Source organism: Elephas maximus, chromosome 6, assembly GCF_024166365.1.
Source record: "Elephas maximus indicus isolate mEleMax1 chromosome 6, mEleMax1 primary haplotype, whole genome shotgun sequence".
Classification (NCBI taxonomy): Eukaryota; Metazoa; Chordata; class Mammalia; order Proboscidea; family Elephantidae; genus Elephas; species Elephas maximus.
The window spans coordinates 143,049,589-143,061,711 of NC_064824.1; the positions used below are offsets into that span (position 1 = coordinate 143,049,589).

The 12,123-nt window shown below is 56.0% G+C and overlaps 1 protein-coding gene across 6 annotated transcripts in view; it reads right to left on the minus strand.

The window, feature by feature from the left end:
• Positions 1–12,123, minus strand: part of PASK (PAS domain containing serine/threonine kinase) — a 43,337-nt gene that overhangs the window by 25,119 nt on the left and 6,095 nt on the right. For all 6 annotated transcript variants that reach the window (XM_049888710.1, XM_049888709.1, XM_049888711.1 and 3 more), the window contains exons 3-9: positions 8,613–8,845; positions 7,812–7,982; positions 5,872–6,012; positions 4,414–4,548; positions 3,544–3,804; positions 1,941–2,112; positions 1,391–1,550 (exon numbers count right to left, since the gene is read on the minus strand). In XM_049888710.1, coding sequence (XP_049744667.1) covers positions 1,391–1,550; positions 1,941–2,112; positions 3,544–3,804; positions 4,414–4,548; positions 5,872–6,012; positions 7,812–7,982; positions 8,613–8,845 — 1,273 coding nt within the window. The remainder of the gene's footprint in view (positions 1–1,390; positions 1,551–1,940; positions 2,113–3,543; positions 3,805–4,413; positions 4,549–5,871; positions 6,013–7,811; positions 7,983–8,612; positions 8,846–12,123) is intronic.

Sequence of the window (12,123 nt, forward strand, 5' to 3'; positions counted from 1 at the left end):
TTACGTACAGCATAATCCATTTACACTAAGTGAACAAAAGCAGCCATGCGTATACACACACAGATATACGCATGCAGGTGTGTACACACGCATACGCATGCACTATGCATGTATGTGCACACACGTACACATATGTGTACATGTGCTGACAGGCACGTGCAATACACACACGTAAATGCATGTACAGGCATGTACATACACGCGAGCAGGTAAAACACACACATACATATGTACACCATGTACGATGCTCACACGTACATATGCACACAGGCATGTAGGATACACACACGTACATGTGCACACAGGCATGTAGGATACACACGCACTTACACGTGCACACAGCACGTGCAATGCTCACACATGTACATATGCACACAGGCATGTAGGATACACACGTCACAGCATGTGCGATGCTCACACACATACATACGCACAAGGCATGTAGGATACACACGCATGTACATGTATACACAGCATGTGCGATGCTCACACATGTATGTACACACAGAGGCACATAGGATACACACACGTACATACACACAGAGGCACGTAGACACCCACTCGTATTTAAGCACACACGAAGGCTTTTTTTTTTTTTTTTTCCTTTTTTGCTGCACTGCTGATGGTGGCCTCTGGGGGGAAGAGCGGGCTGGAGGTGGGGATGGAACACGGTACCAGAAACTCAAACTTTTAACCATTATTCTTCTGCATTTTTGGGAAAAAAACAAACTCATGCTTATATATGAGGTAATATAAAAGATAATTACACAAGACCTGAAAGGCACATGTCACAGACATGCTGAGCAGAGAGGCGGGCAGAGGGGACGCAAGTGCAAAGGTCACAGGCAGGCTGCTCTGACCGCGGTGGGTCCAGGTGTGGGGTGTCCTGAGGGGGGGAGGGGGAGCGGAGTAAGGACGGATCGTGTGCGCCTGAGGTTTAGGCGCGTCTCTGAGCTACACATCAAAAAAGACTTAAGAAGAAGAAAACAGCTTGAAAACACACCACGGTGCGCAGCATGCCTTTGAGTAGGACCTGAGGATTCTCCAAGTCTTCCAGGCCCTCTCACAGGGACTTCCTGCATTCTAAACTAACACTTTGTTGTTGAAAACACACGAAGGGGGGAGATGCGATGACTTTCGGTTCTCTGAAATCCACCGGGACGCCCTGGCTCTCTGGGCCCATCCTGGCCTGGGGACACTAGTGGTACCTCCTCAAGGGCTGTGAGGGTGCAGAGAGCAACACGGGAAGGGTACAAGGAGGAGCACAGTGCACACTAAGCATCACCATCATCGTTGTCACCATGCTGGGCGTGTCTCTCAGAAACGACCCTCGTCCACCGCCCACCTGCCTAACCCTAGGTAAGCCTGCGGCCTTCACAAGGGCACTCACCCTGGAGTCAGCTGGGAGGAGCGTGGGGCAGGGAGGCAGCCCTCAGGTTCGCATGGGGCCTGTGTCCCGAGGAAGACCTCTCTTTGGCTGCCAGCTGGGGCCAGGGTCACATCCCGCAGCAGGGCATTAGCGTCAGCAAGCACGACGCTCACGCTGGAACCTGGCAGCAACATCCAGAAGGATCAGGCACAGCTCCTGAGATGGGTTACCTCCATTTCCCTGTGACCCACTGCCAAACCCACCATCAGACCATGCCCCGAATCTCTCCACCACCACCTACAGGCTGCACCCCAGACCCCTGCAGGGCCAACCCTGCTCTCCCTGGCCAGCTCCTCTGCCGGCCACTCTGCCCCCTGCCTGTCTGGGCATGCTGGCCTCTGCGCATGCCACCTGGAGCGCTGCGCCTGCTTGGCTGCTTTCACTTCCTGCAGGAATCCACTCAGAGTCGCTCCCTCAATGCCTCCCTGGCCCAGCAACCTGAGGCCTCCACCCACCCCTCAATCCCCACCGAGGTCTCAGCACACTGGGGAGCAGGGGCCATGAGTCTTACCATCTGCCCCGTGAGACAGGTCCCAGCCCTGCCAGGGTTCTGCCAACATCCTCCCAGAGTGCCTGTCCTGGCTGACATCCAGGCACCGGGCCAGGTCTGGCAGGGGCAGGGAGCTGTCATCACAGGCAAGGTCCATGTAGCTGTAGAAGCCAGGGATCAGGAACGCGATATTCTGGAAGAAAGAGCAAAACTGCATCAGGACCCAGGAGGGACCCTCCCAGAAACAGGAGGAAGTGAAGACACCGTGAGCACATCCGGACGGTCCATCCCTCGGGCCCTGACGGCCTGAAGCCCCGTGGACGCTTGATGTGTAACTCGGGATCTTTTTCTTATGAAACGGACAAAATTAAGCAAGGAGAAAGCAAATGGTGCCGGTGCCCACAGGCCTCCTGGGCAGACGCTGGTCCTGAAACCCCGGTCTGCAGAACCCCCCACCCCGCTGCCCAGTGGGGGCTCTGATTCTCCTGCTGGAGCGGGGGCCATGGGGCCCAGTTGCGCTGCCACGTCCAACAGGCGCTCTCTGACCCTGCCCAAGGCCCTACCCCTAGCCAGCTGCCATGGCCACGTGAATTAGGACCATCCCACAGAGGGGGTATCCAAGTGCCCCCTCAATGAAACCTGCCAGGAAGGCCTGGAGACCCTTGGCAGCCTGCAAGAGGCCCCACGCAGCAATGATGTTCTCGCTTCTAAGGAACGTACTGCTGACGTAACTGACCTTCAGCCTTTCCACTAGAGAACGGAGAGGCCACCTTCTGCAGCCCCAAGTGTGGGTAAAGTGTGTGCCCATCACCGGGTCCCACTTTCAGCCCGAGTACGAGTGACAGTGAGGAGAGGTCCCTCCTGGAGGCAGCACCCAGCTGGCCGTGCACATGACCCAGGCTGTGGGCTGACTCAGGCCTGCACCTGTGTAGGGGCAGGCGAGCTCAGTAGGGGACCACTCAGAGGCCAGGCAAGGCTGCACCTCAACAGAGATGGTCATGTACTGGAGAGCCCCAAATGTGCCCCAGAGCCCAGAAGACCCTGTGACTGTGATAAAGAGAGAACATGGCAAGGCCACCCTGAGGCCCAGTGGACTGCCCAGGAACAAGAGGAGCCACCCACAGCCTTGCTGTTCAGGCTTTGGCTCGTGGTGGGTGCCTGATGGGGACACCTGGCATGGTGCTGGACAAGGGAGGAGCAGGGAGAACCTCTGATGGGATGGAAATCCCCCTTCCCAAAGGAAGGAAACGTCTGCCCTTCTCCTGGCCACGCAGACACTTGCATAGTGCCTCCGGAACAGACAGGGGATGGAGACCCAGGAGCAGCCACCAACCAGGACCTGTACTCATCCAGCAAAGCAAATCAGGTGTCACTGGGCACCAGCTCTGGGCCCAGGGCTCCTCCTCTTGTGCAGAGACACGACATGCGGGATCAGGGACCAGAGCGACCGCTGAGTGATTGAAGGGGTCGGACAGAGGAGTAGGGGACAGGCCTGCCTGCCCCCTGGGGAGCGGTGTGGCCGCATCCCCATGGGGAAGCCAGCTGGCTGCTCCACATGGAGAGTCTACCAGCTGGTTCTGAGCCCGCCTGGCTCTCAGGTCTGGGAGCAGACACACTTTCTCACCTTGCCCAGGAGCTCAGCCTTCCCGTAGCCAAACAGCATGAGCGCAAAGCTGTGGTTAATGCCGTAGATGGTGCCATCTGGCAGAAGGGTGACAAGACCACTGATGGTGCAGAACACCCAGACAGAGGCCGTGTAGACAGGTGCAGGCAAGGGCAGGCCACCCTCTGCCTCGTTGGAGCCCGGCTTGAACTTGAGTTTCAGGCTCAGAGGGAAGGTGGTGCCATCTCTTGCTCTCCCCACGGACCTCTGGATCCTGAGATTCTGCAAGAGAAACAGGCTGTGTGGCTGGAACTGGTGCTCCGTCCAACAGAAGCACCGAGTCCACACTTCTTATCTAGATTCTACTTTCGGACACCTGTCACGGTGGAAACGTCCCAAGAACATTCAGTTCCCCAGACTTCTCCTCCTTCTACCTCTTCCCGTGCCCTCCAACTTGGCCTGGGAGCCTTGCTGCAGAGGGAGGACTCAGAGTCCAAGCATCATCCCCCACGCCAGCACAGCCCAATGGCTATACACAGAGAGGAGCTGCGGCCCATGATGAGGAGCTACGGCCCACGGCGAGGAGCTATGGCCCACGGTGAGGAGCTACGGCTCACGGCGAGGAGCTATGGCTCATGGCGAGGAGCTGCGGGCCACACTGAGGACCTGTGCAAACGATGAGGACCTGCAGCCCAGGGCGAGGAGCTACGGCTCACAGCGAGCGAGCTGTGGAACGCCAGCATGGGCCAATGGCTGCACACAGCCAGAGAGCTGCAGCACACAGCCAGCGAGCTGTGGCACACCAGCATGGCCTGATGGCTGCACACCGAAAGCAACCTGCAGCATGAGCCCTAACTAGCACCCTCTGCCCCAGGCCACATTAGCACCCACCTTTGGGATGTGCTCGCCAGGGGGAGGGATCTGCACAGAGGGAATCATGTCTGTGATACGCTGCCCAGCCACTTCCTCCCCAGACGTGTAGCCATGGAGATGTGCAAAGAGGCTGTCACATGATGTGATGGTCCCCTTCAAGAGAAGGCAGTGGTTAAGAATCAGTGTGAAAGCCTCCACTAAGCCTGCACACCCTCAAGCTGGCGGCAAGACCCTTGATACCCCTCTATGTGCCCTACAAGCCGTGAGAGAACGGCTGGTGGCTGGGACTGGGAGGCACTATCACAGGAGCTGACAATGGACAAACAGGCAAATCCTCAAAGCACTTGGGGTAGCTGCGCTCCCTCCTGGACATGTATCCCAGGCAGCAACAAGGGCCATGCACCCATCTGTCATGACAGCACTGAGGGACAAGGCGGCCCTGTCCACAGGTGAAACTGCACCCTGGGCACCCAGCTCCCAGGGAGACAGCACCGTGGGGCTGGGCAGTCCTGTCCACGGGTGACGCTGCATCCTGGGCACCCAGATGCCAGGGAGACAGCACCATGGAAGCAGGCAGTCCTATTCACGGGTGACATTGGCCCTGAGTACCCAGGAAGACAGCACCGAAGGGCCAGGCAGCCCTGTCCATGGGTGAGGCTAAGCCCTGGGCATCCAGCTCCCAGGGACACTCTGACTCCCGACTGCCACAGCCATATGGCATCTACCATGCCCCTCACCAGACCCACCTTAGCAGAGCCCTAGACCCCGTTTCTGGCACCCAACAGTGGTGCTGTTGGGGAGCAGAGGCTGGCCGGGGAGGCATGAGAGGGCTCAACGTTTGTTCTCTCATTTTAATACTGAAAAATGAGGGAAAAAATAAGCATGAGCACCACAAACGCTTAACTAAGCATACGTTTAAAAAGTACACATATCTCTAACACGTGCTACAAGGTGGATGAGCCTTGAAAACACAGTGCTGCCTGAGAGTCAGACACAGAAGGACAAGCTCCACCTGGCCCACCGACAGAAACACCTGGAACTGGAAATGCAGAGACAGAGAAAGACTGGAGGTCGTCACTGGAAGTAAGAGGGCCAGCGTTGAAGGGGTGCAGAGTTTCTGTCACGGTAACGAGAAACTACGGGAACAAAGAGCAGTGATGGCCACACCACACCGTGAATGTAACAAATGCTATCGGTCGTCTACCTGAAAATGGCTTACATGTCAATCTTACGTTGCATGCATCTTACAATTGGAAAAAAAGCATGGATAGAGTGGCGACCAGCAGCTGGGGAATGGGGGAAGGAAACCAAGGCCCAGGGAGACTCAGGGTGATCCCATTCCTTGCCCAAGCACAGGCAATAAGATCCCCCTTGCTCTCTCACTCCCAAACGCAGGGTGCAGGGGAGCGTCCTCAAAGGTCGGAACAGTAGCTGGGGTTGGCCCAAAGCGGCCACCAAGGCGCTGAGCACACTCACGTCGCACTGGAACGAGACCCAGGCCGAGACCCTCTCCACGGGCTCCAGCACCACCACGCAGCAGTGGGTGTGCTCCTGCCGTATCCTCTTCATCCACACAGAGACAGGAATCTTCTCCCCGCTGCGGCTGACGATGTCCACCTGTGGGCACAGACAGGCTGGTGGATTGCAGGGCAGGAGGACCTGGGCGGTGTGCTGTGGACCCATGGAGGGGGTCCTCATGGGTTCAGGCCCTCGCGGATCCTCTCCTTGGCTCCCCCACCTCATGTCTCAAAAACTGACCAGGAGCAAGGGCGGGGATTTGGGGACCATGGCTTAAGGGGACTTCTAAGTCAATTGGCATAATAAACTCTATTATGAAAACATTCTGCATCCCACTTTCAACTGTGGCATCTGGGGTCTTAAATGCTAACCAGCGGCCATCTAAGATGCATCAATTGGTCTCAACCCACCTGGATCAAAGGAGAATGAAGAACACCAAGGTCACACGATAAATATGAGCCCAAGAGACAGAAAGGGCCACATGAACCAGAGACCTACATCATCCTGAGACCAGAAGAACTAGATGGTGCCTGGCCACAACCGATGACTGCCCTGACAGGGAGCACAACAGAGAACCCCTGAGGGAGCAGGAGAACAGTGGGATGCAGACCCCAAATTCTCATAAAAAGACCAGACTTAACGGTCTGACTGAGACTAGAAGAATCCTGGCGGTCATGGTCCCCAAACCTTCTGTTGGCCCAGGACAGGAACCATTCCCGAAGACAACTCATCAGACATGGAAGGGAATGGACGATGGGTTAGAGAGATGCTGATGAAGAGTGAGCTACTTGTATTAGGTGGACACTTGAGACTGTGTTGGCATCTCCTGTCTGGAGAGGAGATGGGAGGGTAGAGAGGGTTAGAAACTGGCAAAACGGTCACGAAAGGAGAGACTGGAAGAAGGGTACGGGCTGACTCATTAGGGGGAGAGTAAATGGGAGTATGGAGTAAGGTGTATATAAGTTTATATGTGACAGACTGACTTGATTTGTAAACTTTCACTTAAAGCAGAATAAACATTATTAAAAAAAAAAAAAAAACTGACCAGACGTACAAGGCTTCCGAGACTCAGGTCACAACCTCAGACAGACTACCATACCAAAAATCAGACTTCCTCTTTGTCCACAGCTTTATGACAACATGGCAGGAAAACGTCTGATATTTCTCAGAGAGCAGACGCTGGTATGTGCTGATTACTTTTGTTTTTTCTTCTCAGTGGTTAGTCTCCTGAGCCAGAATTTTTCTGATACAATTCATCCTATCTAACCGTAGGGAGTCGCAGGTGGTGCAGTTAGCTCAAGGGCTAACCGAAAGGTTGGAGGTTCGAGTCAGCCATTGAAAACCCCAAGGAGCACAGTTCTACTCTGATATACATGGTGGCACCATGAGTCAGGGTCGACTCCATGGCAACGGGGTTCTAACTACACACACTTGCAGCTCACGCCTCAGCTCAGCCTGTTAATGTCCTAGTTGGACCTGCCACCGTGCCTCTCCAGGGGTGTCTCTAGCGGCCCCACCCAACGGCGTCAAACAAGCAGAATCTGTATATCCAGACACGAGAACCATAAGACAAAGTCACACTGCTGTTTGGAGCCTGACTGTGGTGCCATGCAGATCCGCCAAACTCTACCACCAAGCTCTGTTCTCATCAAAGTCCAGCAGAGCCAAACCTGCAGCTCCAAGACGTTTGCAAGTAAAAAACCACCACTTCTAAGTCCACAGAGCATCCGTCTTTATCAGGCCTCTGCCCACTGCCTCAGCGTTCCACACGACACCAGCAGGCAGCAGTGCCCCCAAATCAGCCGCAGCGTCAGGCGAAGAAGCCTGGCCCCAAGTCAGCCTGCCTGCTGGGAATTCCTATTCCTGCCCTGAGGCCCTCGCGTTCACGGCCCACTCACCACCGTCCCAACCACCACAGCAGCGCAGCCATCAGCATCCATGTGCTCCTCGCTGAGGGCCTCCACCACGTCAGAGTCCGACTTCAGGAAGAACTGCGTGAGCTTCTGGCCGATCAGGTCGTGGCTGCTGTACCCGAGGAGCTCACAGGCCTTGTCGTTGGCAACCAGAATCTAAGTGGCCACGGAGGAGAGAGGGCAGGGACGTCACGAGCAGCTCCAGCGACCCCAGAGCCAGAGCTGCTCAGGAGGACGCAGGGCCAGCGAGGTGTGTGGACAAGGCCTCCCAGAGGGGCCTCTAAAGTGTACCGTAGGCAGAACCGGTGTTCGGGCACTGCACTTGGGCACCTCCCAACATCCGCAGGGCACTCAAATCAGAGTGTCCATCCACGGTCAGGGCGTTTGATGACACTAGGATTGAAACGAGACCTCTTCCTCAAGCAAAGTGAACACCATCATACCATGGAGACCAGGGTGAACAAATGGAATTCACAGCAGACACTCCCGTTTGGTGATCTCAGGTGTTTGCGTAACAATGCACGTCAGGCAAACGCATTTAACTCAAAAACTGACGATGCTTTCTCATCTCAACGGCGCCAACAAGCTCGAGGAAAGAATTTACCTCATCCCTTCCCCTGAATCTCTATCTTGACAAAATGATTCAATATTTTCACCCATTCGTATTTAGTTCTCCAAGTCCCCATCTCTTTTGTGACCATAAGGGCAAAAACAGATGGCCTTCCAACTGCACTAAAGCACAAAACGCCTCAGAGGGGATCACAGGCCCAAAGCCCATGCACACACCTCAGTGGTCTTGGCATCCACGGTGAAGATGGCCTTGTTCGGGTTGCACACGGGGGCGGGGAGCAGGGGTGAGGACAGGCCCGAGGGCAGGCCCCGCAGCAGTGAGCAGCAGGAAGTGCTGCCCACGGAGCCGGCCGCGTCGGAGAGCTCGGGCACTCCGGGGCAGTGCAGCTTGCCGGTGCAGATGTTCTGGGCAGCCAGCGACGACAGGCAGTAGGAGTTCCACTTGTCCTCTGGGGAGACAGCACAGGCAGTTCAGCCTTGCAGGCACTGGGGGCTCACCGCTGAGCACCCATGGCCCTGACCCCCAAGGCCCACAAATCAACCAGAAGGTTAAATTCACGGGCAGAGATGATGACATCCCAGCTGCAGGTCTGCAGACAGGCTGGAGTCTGCCGGGGCAACCAGACAGCCACATCCCCTCCCAGGCACACAGACAGCCCGAGATGGACATCTCTGTGTCGTTCCCTCCTGCCCCTCCAAGGACCATCCTCTCTCCACTGCCCCTCCAACTGCTGCCCCTACTTGTTCCTTGGAGACACCCACAACTCTAGTGCTACCTGCTGCCCCGGCCCCCACCCCCTCATCCACACCTCACCGCTCCTCACCTGCCTCTCCAGAACCAAAGCCACAGTGACTCCCAAGACACGAAGCCCAACGGTCAGTTCTCAGTCCTGATCTCACTCCACCTGCCACCAGCATTCATCCCATCCCCTGCCATCCACCTCCCTGAGCTCTCTCCGCTCTAGCCACACTGGCGTCCGCGCTCTCCATGGCCTCACCCCTCCCACCTCACTGGCCTCCATGCTCTCCATGGCCTCACCTTCCCACCTCACTGGCCTCCGCACTCTCCATGACCTCACTCTCCCACCTCACTGGCTTCCACGCTCTCCATGGCCTCACCCTCTTACCACACTGGCCTCTGCGCTCTCCACGGCCTCACCCCTCCCACCTCAGGACCTTTGCAAGTGCTGCCCCTGCCCCCAGACACAGTGAGTTTGGCTGAAATGCCACCTTCCTGGACCAGGTGATCTCAGGTAGTACCTCCCGTCATCTCTGCTTCTGCCCTTCACCTTCCTGGCGCTCTCCCACCCCTCCCTGGTGATACAGTCATGTGCTTGCATGTGTGTGGATGTGCTTCCGCTGTCTCCCTTCCCCTGGAGAAATGTAAGGATGATGAGGGAAAGGGCTATTCTCCAGCACAGGGACAGCACCCAGACACACAGAAGGTGCTCAGAGCTGGGGAGCAGGAAGCAGCGGAAGCAGTGAGGCACTGGGGAGGGAGAGGGAAGGGTGCCTTGCCTTGAGGACAGGCGAGAGGTGAAGCGGGCTAGCACTGGGAAAGGCCACAAAAGAGCCCAAGGGAGGCTCCACAGCTCAGGTTGTTGAAGTCCCAGAAGCTTCAGGCCCGGAATCACTCTCTGGGGCCCAGTGCCCCCTCCCCAGGGCCTTTCTGGGCTCCTGAACACACACACACGTACACATACAATGCACATGCACGCACATACACACGCACATGCATGCACACAGGTGTGCACATGTACGTACACATGCACGGGGACATGTGTGCACACATCTGGTCAAGGACACCCGTGTGAACATGCACACACATGCACACCTGGTCGGGCACACACATGAATGTACATGCACACTTGGCCAGGCACACACATGAATGTACATGCACAGACACACGTGCACCTGGTTGGGCACACACATGAACATACGGGCACACATGTGTGCACATGCACGTGAACATGTGTGCACACACTTGGTCAAGCACACCCGCGTGTACATGCACAGACACGTAGGTCAGGGGTTATGCCGTCACACAGCTGTCACCCTGTCAGGAACACTTGTGTGTACATGCACACACGTGTGCACCCGGTCAGGCACACACATGAACGTACAAGCACACACACACAGAACCACACATCACGCACACAGCCCCTCCATCCCGTGACCCAAGTGCCTGCACGAGTGTCTTCTCCTGGCAAACACACCTGCCTCAAGCAGGATTGCTCCCCCCTCAGAACCGGTGAACAGTGCCGAGGGACACACACATACCACAGGTGTGGAGCGCGGTTTGCTCTGGGGAGTTCAGACTCTTGCCCCAGCCATCCTTAAGAAGGAAAAATGCAGAGGACTGGAATGAGCTGAGGGCTGTATCAGCCAAGCTGCTGACCACCTGGCCCCTGCCCGGCAGTAGTGTTAGCTCATGTGCTGTGCTTACACTGGACAGTGCTGGCCAGCCCCTACCAGAAGCTTCCTGCCTGCTCATCTCATAGCCTCTTACTGTGGCTCTCTGTTTCTCGCAGCCTCTGCTGACTCACCCCCCTCTAACAACGGCCTCTCTATACTCCCATTCATTCTGTGCCAGCCCCTGCTCCTGCCCACCTTGCCGTGCCCTTTGCCAGTGACAACACTGCTGGACAGAGGAGGCAACTGAGGCACGCAGGTCAGGGGACACGCCGTCACACAGCTGTCACCCTGACTCCAGCACTGGTGCTGCGCTGCAGAGCCAGACATGCGTCAGCAGGGTATCGGCTGCGCTAACATGTCCCTCAGGGCCTGTCTTCAGGCTTCTGGAGAACATTCCCCAGGTGTGAAGGTGAGCAGGATAAAACGGAACCTGTGGCCAGACTGGGGGGTGGCATACATTTCCTGTAAAGGGTCAGACAGCATTTTGGGCTTTGCAGGTCAGACAATCTCAGCTGCAGATGCTGTGTGTGGTAGTGTGAAAGCAGTCATAGACAACATTCAAACAAACGAGTATGGCTGTGTACCAATAAAATTTTATGTAAAAAAAGCAAGCAAAGGACCAGATATGACCCTGTCAGCCACAGCACGCCAACCCTGCATTAGATTAAGGCTGAAATAACTCTTGTTTTTAGGCATGACTAGACACTACCTGAAGCCCTGATGGCACAGTAGTTAAAAGCTCAGCTGCTCACCAAAATGTCGGCAGTTCAAACCCACCAAGCCCTTCCTTGGAAACACTATGGGGCACTTCTACTTTGTCCTATAGGGTTACTATGAGTTGGAATCAACTCAATGGCAATGGGTTTGATTTTTGGAGGTTTACACATCACCTGCATCTTTAGCATTATCAGAAAACGGGGTCCCAAAGGGAAGGGAACAGAGGAGAATGAGACCACGAAGACAGCTGGCTGCTGTGAGTAAACGCCAGGTCAGAAGGTGGGGAGTGTTGGCCTGTAGATGGCAGTGTGGACGCCTGGGACGTGATCTTTCACTCTAGACCAGCCTCCGAGCACGGCCAGGCCCATCGCCTGGGCTCCCTGACTTCTCAGTGATGGCCTCACCCTGACCCTTCTCTGGAACCAGAAACTGCATAGCATCCAGAGGCCATTCTCTCCTGTCCCAGGCAGCCAGCCGCCAGATCAGCTCTCCTCGCCCCTCGGGAAAAGCTCAACTCCAGCTCTTGTCCCTGCTCCTCATCAAATGGAACTATTGTGCAAACATTCGGCCCAGAGAAGCCTCCGGGCCAGTGCCA